The 15,475-nt window shown below is 44.8% G+C and overlaps 1 protein-coding gene across 1 annotated transcript in view; it reads left to right on the forward strand.

Annotated features, from left to right (window-relative positions):
* The window catches only part of LAMC3 (laminin subunit gamma 3), an 88,174-nt gene that overhangs the window by 16,238 nt on the left and 56,461 nt on the right, over window positions 1-15,475 (forward strand). The window contains exons 2-3 of the mRNA XM_036752919.1: window positions 8,941-9,245; window positions 11,622-11,752. Coding sequence (XP_036608814.1) covers window positions 8,941-9,245; window positions 11,622-11,752 — 436 coding nt within the window. The remainder of the gene's footprint in view (window positions 1-8,940; window positions 9,246-11,621; window positions 11,753-15,475) is intronic.

The following is a 15,475-nucleotide window of genomic DNA, read 5'->3' on the forward strand; positions in this document are numbered from 1 at the left end:
TGGTGTGGTCAGGGTCGCGTGAGCATCAATGTGAAAAACTGACAAACTCGTAACCAGAGACATATCCCATATATCTTCCCATAACTGTTTATCCCAAACTTGTTTGCCATGAATCTCCTAATTCTGATTCCTCCATATAGGCATCCACGTAGCTAACCCATTAGCTACCGCCCATGAGTCAGTAAATATATGACACTGTCCTCCTTTCTCTGTTTTAATGGCTTGATGCACTGCCATCAGTTCAGCATATTGGCTACTTCCACCTGTCCCAGAACTTCTCAGAGTTCTCCTAGTAATAGGCTACTGCTTTCCAGTGTCTCTTGTGTCCCAAATATTTTGCTGTCACATCAGTAAACCAATCATGTTTTTTCTGTTCCTTGGTTAGTCCATCATATCCATTATTCCATATCACCAAGGATTGTACCAACTGTTGCTTAAGTTCAGGGGGCTTTTCATTCCCCTCAGAGTCAATGAGCAGAAACTCCACTTTTGCCTGCTCCCGATCTATTGTGAATATACCACTTTCATTTGATTATGCTCGCATCTTGTGCATGTCCAATTCTGTGGGAACTTGGGGTGCTCACTACCCAAGTCATAATCAGAACTCCAGGCCTTAATACCACTTTGTGACCCAGAGTCAGTTGCTCAGTTTCTACCAAAGCCCAATAAGCAGCTAACAAGAGGTGTATATTGCATTCCAGATGAAGGTAGTTTCCTTGACCAAAATCCTAAAGGTACACTTCGGCTTTGTTGCTTTTGCCACAAACTCCAATTTGCATAGTCATCTTGCACAGTCACTGGTAATTCCACTGGCCCACTTTGCACAGGCCATAAATCCAGAGGTAACTGTATAGCAGCCTTTGCTTCCTCAAAAGCTCTACTTTGTTCAAGTCCCCAATCAAATTTGTATTTCTTCCTGGTGACTTTATACAAGGGTTTCAAAATCTGTCCCAAGTGTGGGATGTGGTGTCTCCAATAACCAAATGGCCCTATGAACTTTTGGGCCTCTTTCTTATTAGTAGGGGTAGGAAAATCCTGGATTTTTTGTTGAGCTTGTGGAAGAATTTCTCGCAGTCCTTTATTCCACTGTATCCCCCAAAATTTTACAATTTGAGCTGGCCCTTGAACCTTTGCAGGGTTAATTTCCCAACCTTTGCTTTTCATATGGTCAATTAATAGTGGCAAATTCTTCTGCACTTTTTTTATATTTTCTCCCTGTATCATGATGTCATCTATGTAGTGGGTAAGCTGTACACCAGGTAACTTTAATTCATCTAAATGCTCAGGTACAATCCTGTGGCAAATAGTTGGGCTATGAAGATATCCTTGTGGCAGGCATGTAAATGTATATGGTCAGCCTTGCCAAGTAAAAGCAAACGGGTCCCATTGCTTGGGGTCTATTGGGATTGTAAAGAAGGCATTGGCCAAATCAATAACTGCATACCAAGTCCCTTCATGTTTCTGTATTCTCTCTGTTAAAGTAACCATGTCTGGAACAGCAGCATACAGGGGAAGAGTCACTTTGTTCAGCTGTCTATAATCTACTGTCATCCTCCACGTTCCATCTGACTTTTGAACTGGCCAGACAGGGTTGTTCCATCGAGTAGTTGTAGGGACTAACACTCCCGCTTCAACACAGTCTTTTATAGTACTGGCAATTTCATCTTGCCCACCTGGCACATGATATTTTCTCAAAGTAATTACTTCAGAAGGTTCGGGCAAAGAGATTGGATCCATCTTTATTTTCCCCACTAAGACTGCATTAACACCTATTTTCCTCACAGCAAATTGGTATTTCCCTTCAGGTAAATTCAAGGTCATACCATTCAATGCATCTATCCCAATGATGTATTCAGGAATGGGCACAATAACCACAGTATATTCTTTCTTGGGCAACTGTCCAATTTTCATCACCAATTTAACTTGCATGGCTGATATTTCAGCCCCTCCAAATCCTGTGATGGTAATGGGAGTCCCATGGCTGAACTTGTCTGGATTTCCACATATAAAGGTGGCCTCTGCCCCAGTATCTATTAATGCCCTAGTTACTGTACTTGACCCATTTTTCCAATATATGGTCAAGTTAATGTGGGGTCTACAATCCACCCTGTGTATTTCCTTAATTTGGACTGGGGCTTGGCCTGTTTTCTAGTATTCCCTAACATGTGACTCACTTGGGTGTGAGGGTTCAGGGTCTGTAGCATGTAACATGAGCAGTTCTTATTTCCCTGTTTTGTCTGTTATCAAGTCCTTTATCTCGGTACATTCTGTACAGTTCATTGGTTGGAATGCCATCTATCATTTCAAAGTCTACCCCTGCTCTCAATAGAACAGTGAACATTTCTTTTCTGGTCACTCTATTTTGGCACCAAATTTGCTGACTATTCACTCTCCTCTCTTGGGGAGATCTATCCCTTCCTAAGTCACTTAATGATAAAGTCTTATCTATCACCACTGAAAGACAGCTCCCTATTTCCCCAAGTAACAGAGTCAAAATTAGGTGTTTATAAGCAGGAGGAGCTGTCTTGACCATCAAATTCCTATGAGGGACTCCCAAGGGATCATTGTAATATCTGTCTGCAGTTCCTGTCATGATGGCAGTCTTCATTACCTCCTCCTTTAGTTTTATGATACAATCTCTAAGTGAATACCAAGGTTTATTCTCAGTGGGCCACATAGAATCAGTAGCATATCTCTTATTACATCCCTCAGTGCCTAATGCCAACAGATTAGTCTCTCTATCACCATCTCTTTGCTGATGATGTTCCCTAAATGCTTGCTGAACTAGAGGATCATGGCTGATACCTATGAATCTCATACAATCCACCCTATCTACTGATATTCCACCAGCCCCTTGATCACTCAGTCTTACCATCCAAGATATTAATGGTTCTCCCATTCTTTGGGTAAATCTACTCAAAATGTCTGTGATCTCTTGCTGTGAAAAATTGTCCTGAATTTCCCTTGTAACTGAATTGTCACATTGGGTTTCTGTCCTCCTCCTTTGTATGGGACGGATGTCTGTCTGAGTATTTGGCCATCTCTCATTCTCTATGCAAGGGACATCTTGAACCCTAGTAGCGTTTTGTGCCTCAGCCCCTGACATTGTCTCATTTCCTCTCTACTGCTTTCCCCTGCCACTGTGGCAAGGACGAAACAGGCAGTCAGGCTCAACCTGGGCTGGGTTGAAATGTACTCTTTACTTATTTGGCCTCCTGTTGCTTCTAGCCACATTAACAGAAAAATTCTCATTTGAGTCAGTAGACTCTTGAACAACAGTTTGTTCTCCTGCTATCTGAGATTCCCCTTCTTGCCGTGGTGTAGGAGTGACCCCATTTCTTTCACTTAATCTCAATCTTTCATATACTAGCCGATAGGCTGATAACACTATCCAGCTTTGTCTAGATAGTGATGCCCCTGACTGAGTTCTAACCTCTTGTAAACATCTTTCCAAATCCCTGGGATCTCCTCGCTGTAGACTTGGTTCCCAGTTTTCACAGAGTCCAGCTCTTTTAGCCCATTTCTTTGCTAGTGAGGAATAAAATGGATCCTCCCACCCTGGGACATTCATCTCTTCCTCTGAAGTTCTTCTGCTTCTAAATAGAGGTCATGTACCTAGCCATCTCATCCATCTAGTCTCCAGATATATCATTAATGCAGAATTCATGACTTCAAAGATAACCATGAATATGCCTGAATGGTGCAGAATCACAGGATGTAAGGAATTCTCTAAGTAGAAGGCAGAGGAGTTGAAGCATTTATTGAAACTCAAAAGTAGCAGACCCACAGACCAGTGTCCCCAGTTCGACATCCTGGCAAGAACCTTCCACAACCAGTATGCCCATCTCACAATAGTGACCAGGAGGCCACAGAAAAACATTATGGCAGCAAGCCAAGCCATAATGGTGCTTCCCCCCCACAATGCCAGGGCCCTCCAGCAAGAAGACCACCCACTGGCCTCAAGCCCCTGCTCAGCACTCTCCAGTCTCCATGAGGGTCAGCACCTGACCCCATCACTACCACTTCCACCGCAATTTCCAAGCTGTGTTCCAGCTAGCTGACTGCTTCCTCTGTCCTTCAGCTCTTAACTGCTCTCACCAACTGCCTCTTAGCTCTGCTCCAACCATTCAGCAAGATCCTCCTACCACAGGCTTCATGTCATCACATGGACCAGAACTCATGGGCTCCAGTCCTAGCCACTCCCCCCAGGGAGCCCTGCCCCCAAAGCCCATTCAAATGGGCAGGAAAGATCTTCCCATTCACTGATTGCCTTTACAAACGCCAAGGCTGAAGGTAGCAGAAACCATTCTGGGACTGCCAGGTAAGTTCATGCAGCTTGCCATGTAGTTCCTGCCAGTAGTTATTAACTGCTCCTAGAGGTGGAGGTAAGAAATCTCCTCCCCAAACCAGCCCCTTGCTGTAATTCAGAAGAAGAGGAAAAGCAAGAGAATACTGGAAAAGGCCAAGGGGACTTTATAAAGAGGGACAGTGCCTCTGACCAGAACTCAATCCACCAACTCTCAACTGCCAGTCATCTTGGAGAGATCATCGGTCACTATGGATCAGTCAGAGGAGCTCCCTATCTCCTTTCAGCAAGACTCCAGTGCATATGCCTACCCCTATGGAGGGACCCTCCAGATATTACAGGATGGAGGCCCGCATCCTCTAATCTCATCAAACTGCTTGGAGATATGGATAAATAGTCAAAGGATATGTGAGTAAACAGTTCTCAAAAGAATCAGAAATTATTTGCAACAATATAAAAATTGCTCCAAATCTCTAACAATGAGAAACGCAAATCAACATAAAACTGAGGTTTCACCTCATACCTAGTAAATTGGCAAAAACGATAAAAGATGGGAATAGTCAATGTTGAAGTGCTTATAGAAAGATAAGCACATTGAGGTACTCTTGATGGAGCTGTGAATTGATCAGAAATGGGGAACCTGCAGCCTTAAGGCCACATGTGGCCCTCGAGGTCCTCAAATACAGCCCTTTGACTGAATCCAAACTCACAGAACAAATTCCCTTAATAAAAATTTGTTCTGTAAAACTTGGACTCGGTCAAAAGGCCACACCAAGGACCTAGAAGGCCACATGCGGCCTCAGGGCTGCAAGCTCCCCACCCCTGGAACCACTCTGGTAAACAATTTGGATCATCATTATCATTATTATAGTAATAATAATAGTATTCATATAGGGCTTTAAGGTTTGTGAAGAGCTTTACGAGTCTCTCATTTTATCCTAACAATAACCCTGAGAGGTAGATACTGTCATTATTATCTCTATGTTACAGGTGAGGAAACAAGAGGGTGACAGAGTGACTTGCCAAGGATGATACAGATAATAGGTGTTTAGGGACAGATTCAAGCCCGGGTCTCATGGACTTTAGGTCCAGCGCTCTACCTACGGCACCCCTTGGCTGTCTGTAGCAGAATTCCCTTAGAGTTATGTATGCTGAGGGTGACTAAGATGTTCATCCCCTTTGACCCAGACACCCCCCCCCACTAGGCACATATGTTGAAGAAGTCAAAGATAACAAGAAGGGTCCCATAGGCACCATGGGCAAGTCACTTAACCCTGTTTGCCTCAGTTTCCTCATCTGTAAAATGAACTGGAGAAGGAAATGGCAAACCGCTCTTGTATCTTTGCCAAGAAAACCCCAAATGGAGTCATGAAGCGTTGGACGGGACCAATCAATTAAACAATAATAGAGGACACAGGGAAGCATGGGGAAGATATATCAGCTGAAATAAAGTGAAACAAACAGGAAAAGATATATAGTGAATAAAACAATGCCATCTGAAAGAATGATAACAACAAAGATACTGGGACTGAGTGCTGTGTAATTATAATAACCGAGTTTGTCCCCCGAAAAGAGATGCGCAAATGCACCTCCCTCCCTCTGCAGAGGAGGGGACGTCGGATACTACATGCAATGTCAGACTTGGTTGTCGGATTGGATTCATTTCACTGAACTGCTTTTTGGGGAGGATGGGGAGGTTATTCTTTATTATAAGAGATAGTTCTCTGGGTAAGGTGAATGGAGGGATATAACAGCAACTAGAGGTGATATCAGTCGGTGAATAAATATTTATTAAGGGGTTATTCTGGGCCTGGCACAGGGCAACCCCTTAATAAATGCTTGTTGGCGGGCATCGCTGCCAGTATCTGGATACAGAGAAAGGCAATAATAACAAGATGGGTGAAAATGTTAATAGATTGGAGAACCCGTCAGTTTGCACATTTTGACACTTACCTTGCATTGTTTTGTACTGTGTTTATGCATGTGAATGAATGAAAAAACTTACTATGTCTCAAGCAACGTGGGCCAATTGGAGCCAAGCGAGATACCCGACGCTAAGGGAGGAGAGGAGGGAGGGAGGGTTGAAACTGAAAAGGTTAAGTCCTCCAGGGCACAGTCTCTGGCCAAGGCAGCAAGGAGGCCGCTGAGATCTGTATCCCACTGTCTAGTACAGTCCTGAACTGTGAGCTCCATAAAGACAGGAATCCCATTTAGTCTAAGCTTTGCATTTTCCCCTGGGCCAAGAACAGTGCTCTGCACACAGTAGGTGCTTGCTTAACAAATGTTTGTGGAGGTAAACTGCAGATAATGTGAGGTAGGCTCGAGCCTGCTGGGAAATACCAGCTTCTTTCTCTGCCATCTGGATGCGGGATGGGCCTCCCTCTTGTCAGGTGTCCCCAAAAGCTTAACCCAGAGGAGAGCCGGAGTGGAGATAGAACTTGTACCAGAATCACAGGCAGAGCTAGTTAAAATCTCCCCATCACACCTGTGTAGCCTGACTTCAGACAGGAGTATAACCCGATGCCAGTGCTCGGGCCCCTAGGACCACCTGTCAGTCCTGTGCCCTCTCTGGACCAATGGCCCTGTTTGACCCAACTCAGTTGGGCCAACACTCTTGACAAGCACCGACCCTCAGGGTGTCCCCATCTCCCCGAAGCCAGCCCTCCCTTCTCTGCCTTGCCTCAGGCCACTGGGCCGCTTCTCTGGTCCTGAAAGCCTGAGTGTCCTGACAAGCCAAAGAAATCGGCACACAGCTTTCCAAGCACAATAGGAAAAACACACAGAGGTGGTGGGGTTGAGTCGGCTGCTTGGATTCTTGGCAGTTGCCTTCCTCCTTGTCTCAACACAGTCCCCTCCATCCCAGCACTGGGATTGACTTCTTGGGCTTCAGGATCTATTAGCCGCCCATTATTGCTTTTGCAATCATGATCCCCACCCCCTCCAACTGCCCCTGCACCCCTTGAAGGATGGTTAATCTTAGTGTGGGGGTGGGGGGAGGGAGAGTCAATGAGGCCCAGGCAAAGCGAGGAAGTGGTTCGAGGTCACACAGCACGTCCATAGCAAATGTGAAATTAGCAAATGTGGAATTAAAGTTCTAAACCCTGGAGTCTGCCGCCTGTGGCTCAGGCCAGATCTCCTCTGTCTTGCATTGTTCTCTGATTCATTAAAGCCTACTGGCATTTTTACAGCAAGCCCCGGTATGAACACAATAAACAGCAATACCAGAATTTAGCTCAGAGTCTTGGGATTTTAGACAGAACACAGCAAGTTTTTTTTAAACAAAGGTAGAGAGTTATTTTTCCACTCCACAGAATGAAGGGAGACATTATGAAATAGCAGAAAGAGACCTGACTTCAAATCCCTGCTTAATAATAGCTAGCAGTTATTTAAGGCTTATTAAATACTTCCTATAGATTATCTCTAGTTATAGCTAAAGGTAATTTATAGATTATCTCATTGGAGTCTTATAACAACTTTGTGAGGTAGGCACTGTTATCATCCCCATTTTAGAGATGAAGAAACTGAGACTAAGAGGTGAAATAGTTTTCCTAGGGTCACATAGGTAATAAATGTCTAAGGTAAGATTTGAACTCAATTCTTCCTGACTCTAAGACTCCTGTTACCCACTGGTGCCATCATCCAACTGCTTCTCTAAATGTTCTACTACTCATACAACTTTGGGAAAGGCACTTGCCTTTTGGGGCTCAGTTTCCTCACCTGTATAATATAGAACTTAATAGTAAATGATCTCCAAGGTCCCTTCCAGTCCTAAATACCATGACCTTAAGTTTTAGGTTTTTTCTCTTTTTTTATGATAGTGCTATTGGGAGGTATACTCTGTGTCCTAGAGACCAAAGACCCCACAATCAGGGAGAGATCAACTCTCCTTTTGGAGAAGGAAATGGCAAGCCCCTCCAGAATCTTTGCCAAGAAAACCCCATGGACAGTATTGGCATGCTGTGGTCCTTGGGGTCATGAAGAGTCAAACACACACAACTGAACGACTCTCCCTTCTCCACCCCTTGTATAGAAGAGGGAATAGATCTGTTCTTTTTGGCTACAGAGACCATCTCCAGGATCAGTGGGTAGAAGTTAGAGGGTCAATACAGAGTTTTAATAAACTATTTCACCCGAAGCAAAAAGAAGTCGAGCAGAGCAGTGGTGGTGCAGAGGACAGTCTGGTTGTGAGCACAATCGTGCAGACCCGAGGGTAGTTGTTCTGTACTGGGATACGGGCTGACCGAAGACCAAAAGGTGAGGTAAGGGTTTGGCGATCTGTCCTTACAAGAAAGAGGGATGCCTTCCTGGAGAGGAAACACAGCTCCCAAGGAGGAAGTATACTTCCACTACCGTAGATGTCAGCATCCTGGGCAAAGCCCTGCTTTCCCCATGCTAGTTACAGCTCTGAGGAGGCAACTTTTAGCTCACTGTAAGGGCTTGCTGACACTGATAGCCAACAGTGGAATAGACTGCCTTATGTTTGCCCTCCCTAAAAGTGATGAAGAAGCAGCTAGATCACCAGCTGTTGAGGATATTGCAAAGCACAGACCTGTGCAGTGTAGGAAGACTGGACTAGATGACCTCCCGAGTCTTCCTACTCTGAGCAAGTAGGGCTGATTTCTTCTTGGCTGCAGGAAAAGCTTATGAAATCACCTATGTAAGGCTAAAGTTCCACACCAGCCGTCCTGAGAGTTTTGCCATCTACAAACGCAGCTGGACTGGGGGTCCCTGGGTGCCGTACCAGTACTACAGTGCTTCCTGTGAGAAGACATATGGCAAACATGAGGGCCAGTACCTGCGGCCTGGGGAGGATGAGAGAGTGGCCTTCTGCACTGATGAGTTCAGCGACATCTCTCCACTGAGTGGAGGCAACGTAGCCTTCTCCACCCTGGAAGGGCGGCCCAGCGCCTACAGCTTTGATGAGAGCCCCATCCTGCAGGTAAGAGAGGTCCACCTGGCTCAGGGGAAAGGGCCTGAGTTGGGATTTAATAGACCAAGGAGCTTCAGTCCAGACTTTTTGTCCAAGCTCCAACAAACTATAGATCTTAAAATCATGGAACTAGAAGTAGTGGAGAAAGAGCTGGGCCAAGAATCAAGGGACCCAGCTCTGTTCATGGTATGTTCACATAGCTAATTGTATGAACTTGGTCAAATCACTTAACCTCTGGGGCCTCAGTTTCCTCATCTATACATTTTGAAGGGATTACATTAGATAATCTCTCAATCCTTCCAGCTCTACATTCTGTGGTTCTAGCATCTGGCCAGCTGTTAAACAGGAGGATGGAGCAAAATTTTGGAATTATATCACCTTGGTCTTAAAATATATCCCTGCTACTATAAACTAACAGGAATCCTGCTTCCATCTCTGCAAAAGAGGAAGAGATTTGTCCAGGGGAGTGGGGGAGGGGAGGTTGTCCCATTTCACTAGCTGGGAACTGAGTTAGATTATAACCTCAGAGACCATAAGCAGATTGACTCTTCCAGAAAGCAGAGCATCATGAAATCATCCCAGAACTAACTGGTGTCTCTAGATCTAGTTGTTTGTGAAGCGAGTATTAGAATTGTTAATCAGTCAACAAGAATTTATTAAGCACTAATTATGTCCCAGGTAGTGGTACAGAGAAACAAAAAGAAGAAGAAGGAAGGAAGGGAAAAAGAAAGAAAGAAGGAAGGAAGGAAGGAAGGAGGGAGGGAAGGAAGGAAGAAGGAAGGAAGGAAGGAAAAAAGGAAGGAAGGAGGGAGGGAGGGAGGGAAGGAAGGAGGGAGGGAGGGAGGGAAGGAAGGAGGGAAGGAAAGAGAAAGAAAGAAAGAAAGAAAGAAAGAAAGAAAGAAAGAAAGAAAGAAAGAAAGGAAGGAAGGAAGAACGAACAAAAGAGGGGGAGGGAGGAAGGAAGGAAGGAAGGAAGAAAGGAGGAAAGAGAAGAAATAATCCCTGTCCTCAAAGATCTTGCATTTTATCTGTACTTGTCACCACCACCTCCCATTAGACTGTAAGCTTCTTGAGGGCTGGGGCTACTTCATTTTTTCATCTCTATCTCCTCAGTGCCTATCATAGTGCCTTGTTCCATTTATAGCAAGTACTTAATAAATATTTATTGAACTGAATATTTGGAGAATGGAAGTTCAGATTGGAAGATCTTCGTCTCCTCAGTCAAGTCAGGGTCACAGTAATCGGCTAAGGGCAAATGGGGGAAGAGCTAGAGCTGATCAACGGAGAAGAAAAAGGTTTTAAAAGAGCCTCAGTAGCTGATGTGATAAGGAGTCAATCAGAGATGAGTAAAAGGCTTGCCATGCAGTCAGAAGGGCTCAGGTGGAGTTAAGATTGCCTGAGTTTGTGGTACGACCAGTCAGAATGATTTCTTAACTACCTCCAGCAATGTTTTGCTATGTGGAAGTAGGTACAAAGGAGGAGGGTTGTGAGACCTAACCAGAGGATCAGTATGATGAGAACAGTGGAAGGTCTAGAGCTGAAGGAAAAGGCATTTGCTCGACTGAACATTGGTTCAAGACAAGGGAGTGAAGGAAGTGAAGCCAGAGTGGCAGGGTGAGTAACCTGTAACCTTGAGGCCACATGTGGCACTCTAGGTCTTCAAGTGTGGCCCTGCAACTGAATCCAAAGGTTACAAAACAAATTCAGGGTGACATGTGGCCTTGAGGTCGAAGGTTCCCCACCCCTGAGCCAGAGCATGAGTGATGGACAGGGAGGATGTTGCTGAGTTTAGGAACCATTGGTCATAACAAGGGTGAATAATGGTTTTGGCAGGGAAGAGGTATTTCTAAGGGCAGAACATAAGCCTGCTACCAGATCCAGCATGAGGGCAGAGACTGTTTTGGTTTTGTCTCTGTATTTCCAGTGCCTAGAGCACTATTTGACTCATGATAGGCATGTAATCAATGGTTGCTAATAGGTTGGTTGATTGGATTTGAATTTAAAGGACCTAGGTTCAAATCTTGCTTCTGTCACTTCTTTGTGACAATCACAAAGTGAACTTCTATGACACCTCAGTTTACTCGTTTGTAAAATGAAGGGGTTGGGCTATGATATCTAACATCCATTCCGATGCTAAATCAATGATTTTATAATGAATCTCAGGTTGAGCAGCCTCAGGGAAGTGGATGGAAAAGAGCAAACTTCACAGACAGTCCACTGTTTAAAAGCAAGGAGATGATGTAGATGACTTCTCAGGTCACAGGATTCGGTGACTTCATGTCCTTAGCTGAAGTTAGAATGCCCAGGGGGAAAGAGACTACTAAGGGAAGGGGGGCGAATGCCTAAAAAGTCACTGATGTGTGTGACCCTCTTCCCCTCGCACAGGAATGGGTAACCAGCACAGAACTGCTCATCTCCCTGAACCGTCTCAACACTTTCGGGGATGACATCTTTAAGGACCCCAAGGTGTTACAGTCCTACTATTATGCCATCACTGACTTCTCCGTGGGGGGCAGGTAAGTGGCTGGTAGGTTCCAGTAGCCCGGTGAGGGAGGTGAGAGGTAGGGGCAGTCTCAGGCCACAGCTGAGCCTTGCAGTAGCTTTTGAAAGTCAGGCTGAAAGGAAAGACACATATGAACTGATGAAAAGTGAATTGAGCAAAACCATGAAAACATTGTACACAGTAACAGCGATATTGTAAGATGATTAACTATGAATGACTTGGCTATTCTCAGCAATGCAATGATCCAAGACAGTTCCAAAGGACTCATGATGAAAAATGCTATCCACCTCCACAGAGAGAACTGATGGAGTCTGAATGCAGATCGAAGCATTCTATTTTTCACTTTCTGTATTTTTTGGTGTGTTTTTTCCCCTTTGGGTCTGTCTTCTTTCACAGAATGACTAATATGGTAATAAAAAAAGTCAGGCTGAACTAGCTGTGAGGCTTGACTTCAGATTCCAACAGGAAGAGCTAGATTCCATTCCTTTCTCAATGATAATTAAATAGAGGTCTTTTTGGTCCAGATCTGGGATTTCATCAGGGGTGGGAACTCCCAGTGTGGAAACTCCTTCCATCCATGCAGCTCAGCAGCCCATCTATAACTTACAGTCTTAGAGAGTTACTTGGGCTGCTTTACATGGTCTCACAGGTAGCCTGTGTCAGAGGCAGGACATGAATGAACCCCTTACATCAAAGTTGACCTTATATCCACTATCCCTTAGTGTCTCTGCTGGTAAATGACCTCTAATTAGAAATGCTATTAAAAGGGTTTCTACTTACCATGGGTAAATCCCTTATCATCTCACAGCTTTCTCTGTTCATCTGAAAAACAGGGATAATCATATTTTCACCAGCTCTGTCACCAGACTGCTGGGAAAAAAGTATTTTATAAATCTTAAAATCAAACTGAGTTATTATCATTATTACTTAGAATCATGATATTGGAAGGGACTTTATCGATCATTCTGTTGCTTTTGCATACTCATCCTGCTCCCCATCCCCAATTTTGACAACCTGACGAGAGTAAGACAGAAGCCAAGTGAGCTTTCTCGCTGTCATCATCAGTCATCATTTGGCCAAGAGACAGAAATCCAGGTCTCTAGTCCCAGTTCTGCCAGGTCTAGCTATATGACCTTGGTCAAGTCACTTCCCCTAAAACTCAGTTTCCCCTTTTATAAAAAGAAAAGGTTGGACAAGATGATATCCAAGGCCCCTACCAGCAGTAACATTCTTGGACACTAAATGAAAGAATACCATTTAGCAGGCTGGGAAAAATAATGAGGGGAAACGGTCTCTTCTGATCTCATTGATTTGATCTTCTCAGCAAGTCCCTTTGGCCCATTCCCTTCATCTCCTTCCTCTTCCGTTTCTGACTGCTCAGCACTTCTCCAAGTGAGGGAGTCTAGTCCCCCCACTAAGCACAACTGACTGCTATTGATTGACTGGGGAGGAAGTCAAGGCAGCTGAGGGACAAAATGGAAGGCCACTGGTGGGAGGGAGCAGCTGGTGGAGAGAACAGGGAGTAAAGAGTCTCATTAAAGAAAATTAAACAATGATTTTTGATCGTCCTATTAGGAATGATCTCAGGATAAAGCAGAAAGGCAGGATGTGAAGAGGGCTTATTAGCCCCCTCTAGAGTAGAAAGGCTGCCCCAACTAACTCAGGCAGCCCAGTAGGATCAGGCAATCGATCCCCCTTCCATCAAATCACTCCTCCTTCCTGTACAGAGAAGAAGGGAAAACAACATTTCTGGAACTTAGTCAGACTTTCCTCTTGTCTCTCCTCCCTACTCCCATATTTAACTCCAAATGCCAACTTTTACACGAGTGGGCAGAATAAGAATTACGGAAGCAGATGTTAAAACAGGAAAGAATGTCTGGACTGGGAAAGGCCTTATGATAGAGAATGTCAGAGCTGGAGGGAACCTGAGAACATAGACTATCCAAGCTAGAAAGAGCCTTAAGATATAGACTATGCATGCTGGAAGGAAACTGAGAAGATAGAATGTTCAGCCTAGAAAGGTCCTTACATCACAAAATGGCAGATCTGGAAGCCAACTGAGAATATGGTATATCTGAGCTGAAAGGGGCCTTAAATTATAGTTTATCAGAGCTGGAAGGAACATGAGAACACAGAGCACAGAACATAGGAGAAAGTAGGGACCTTAGACATCATCTAGTTCTACAAACACACACACACACACACACACACACACACACATACACACACACACACACACACACACACACACACATACACACACACACACACACACACACACACACACACACACACACACACTGCCAATGAGGAAACTGAGTCTCAAAGAGCGAAAGCCACATGCCCTATGTCACGTAGCAAATCAATGGCAGAACCAAGACTAGATTCCAGGTTTTCCAACACTGTACTTCATATACCAGTGTATAAATAGAGGTGGTATGAGGCTTGGAAAACGACCAGTGTCCATACAGACCCTAGGGCTACAACTGGACGCCACTGGAGTCCCCGTACAGTGAGTTGCCTTAAATCACTTTTGATTTCCAGCCTGGGTTCTTCTAGGCCTGAGCCAGACCAGCCACTGGCAAAAAGCTGATCCTGCCAATTAGTAGCCCCAGCTTTCTTTCCAATGGGTTCTTGTGAAACTCAATCTGTTTCCACTTTGCCTAAATGTGCACACTCCCCAGTCTGGGCTTGGAAGCTGCTGAAAGAACACTTCTCACCCCTGCCCCCACATAGCTGAAAATGAATGGAAAAACTTCCCTGCGTGACACAAAATTATTCTAGAGGATATGATAACATGGAGTACAGGAAAGAACTCAGGATGGGGAGTCTGGAGAGCTAGATTCTGGTCCTGGTTTTACCACTAACTCCCTGTGTGACTTTGGTGAAGTAATTTTTCTCCTCTCTGAGCCTCAGTTTCCTCATCTATAAAACAAGGAGTTTGGATTAATTTCCAAAGTCCCTTCCAACTCTAACATTCCATAATATAAAAGCCTTTCCAGTTCTAACCATCTGTGATTGGATGATAATGAGGAGGAGGAGGAGGAGATGGAGGATGACGATGATGATGACACACTGGTAGGGACTCATCTAGGGACAGATAGAGGGAACAATCATTTTGAAGTAGGGATAGGTCTTTTGACTCCTGAACAACTGGTCCATGAGCTGAAGATGATGTATTTGGAGGAACACATCCAGGAGAAGAGAGGACTGAAGGAGAAAGGTTGGGCTATAACCCAGTGGTGATGCAGGATGGTGCCAGCCGCTCCTGCCTCTTCCATGTTCCCTTAACCAAGATCATCTCAGCCCAGAACCCAGGGCCATTCTAGCACTTTAGCTCGGAAAGCCAATGGCACTATGCTAGACATGGTATGGGGCACAAAAAATAAAGTAGAACATAAAAGAAGACTTATTTTCTTTAAGTAGTTTACACTTTAGTTGGAGACCCAAAAGGATCCCACTTCAAACCACTGGAGACCAATGCAAGACAGGACATCCCCGCCTTCCCCTCCTTCCCTGAGAATATATGGATGAAGGTGAGAAAGGAGAGAGGAGCACACTCTGAAAGTGGGGTGGGTGAGACCAGCTGCATTTCTCTGTCTTCTGCATTATCCCCACTCAATCTTCACTTTGAAGCCTCCAGGGAGAGGGAGAGCAGCCTGGTGGGGTAGGGGAGACCAGAGGTCTCCAGTTGCTCTTCCTCCCCCCTTCACTTTAGGGGTTTTGAGGCAGAGAA

This window comes from Trichosurus vulpecula, chromosome 3 (genome assembly GCF_011100635.1).
Source record: "Trichosurus vulpecula isolate mTriVul1 chromosome 3, mTriVul1.pri, whole genome shotgun sequence".
NCBI classification, from domain to species: domain Eukaryota; kingdom Metazoa; phylum Chordata; class Mammalia; order Diprotodontia; family Phalangeridae; genus Trichosurus; species Trichosurus vulpecula.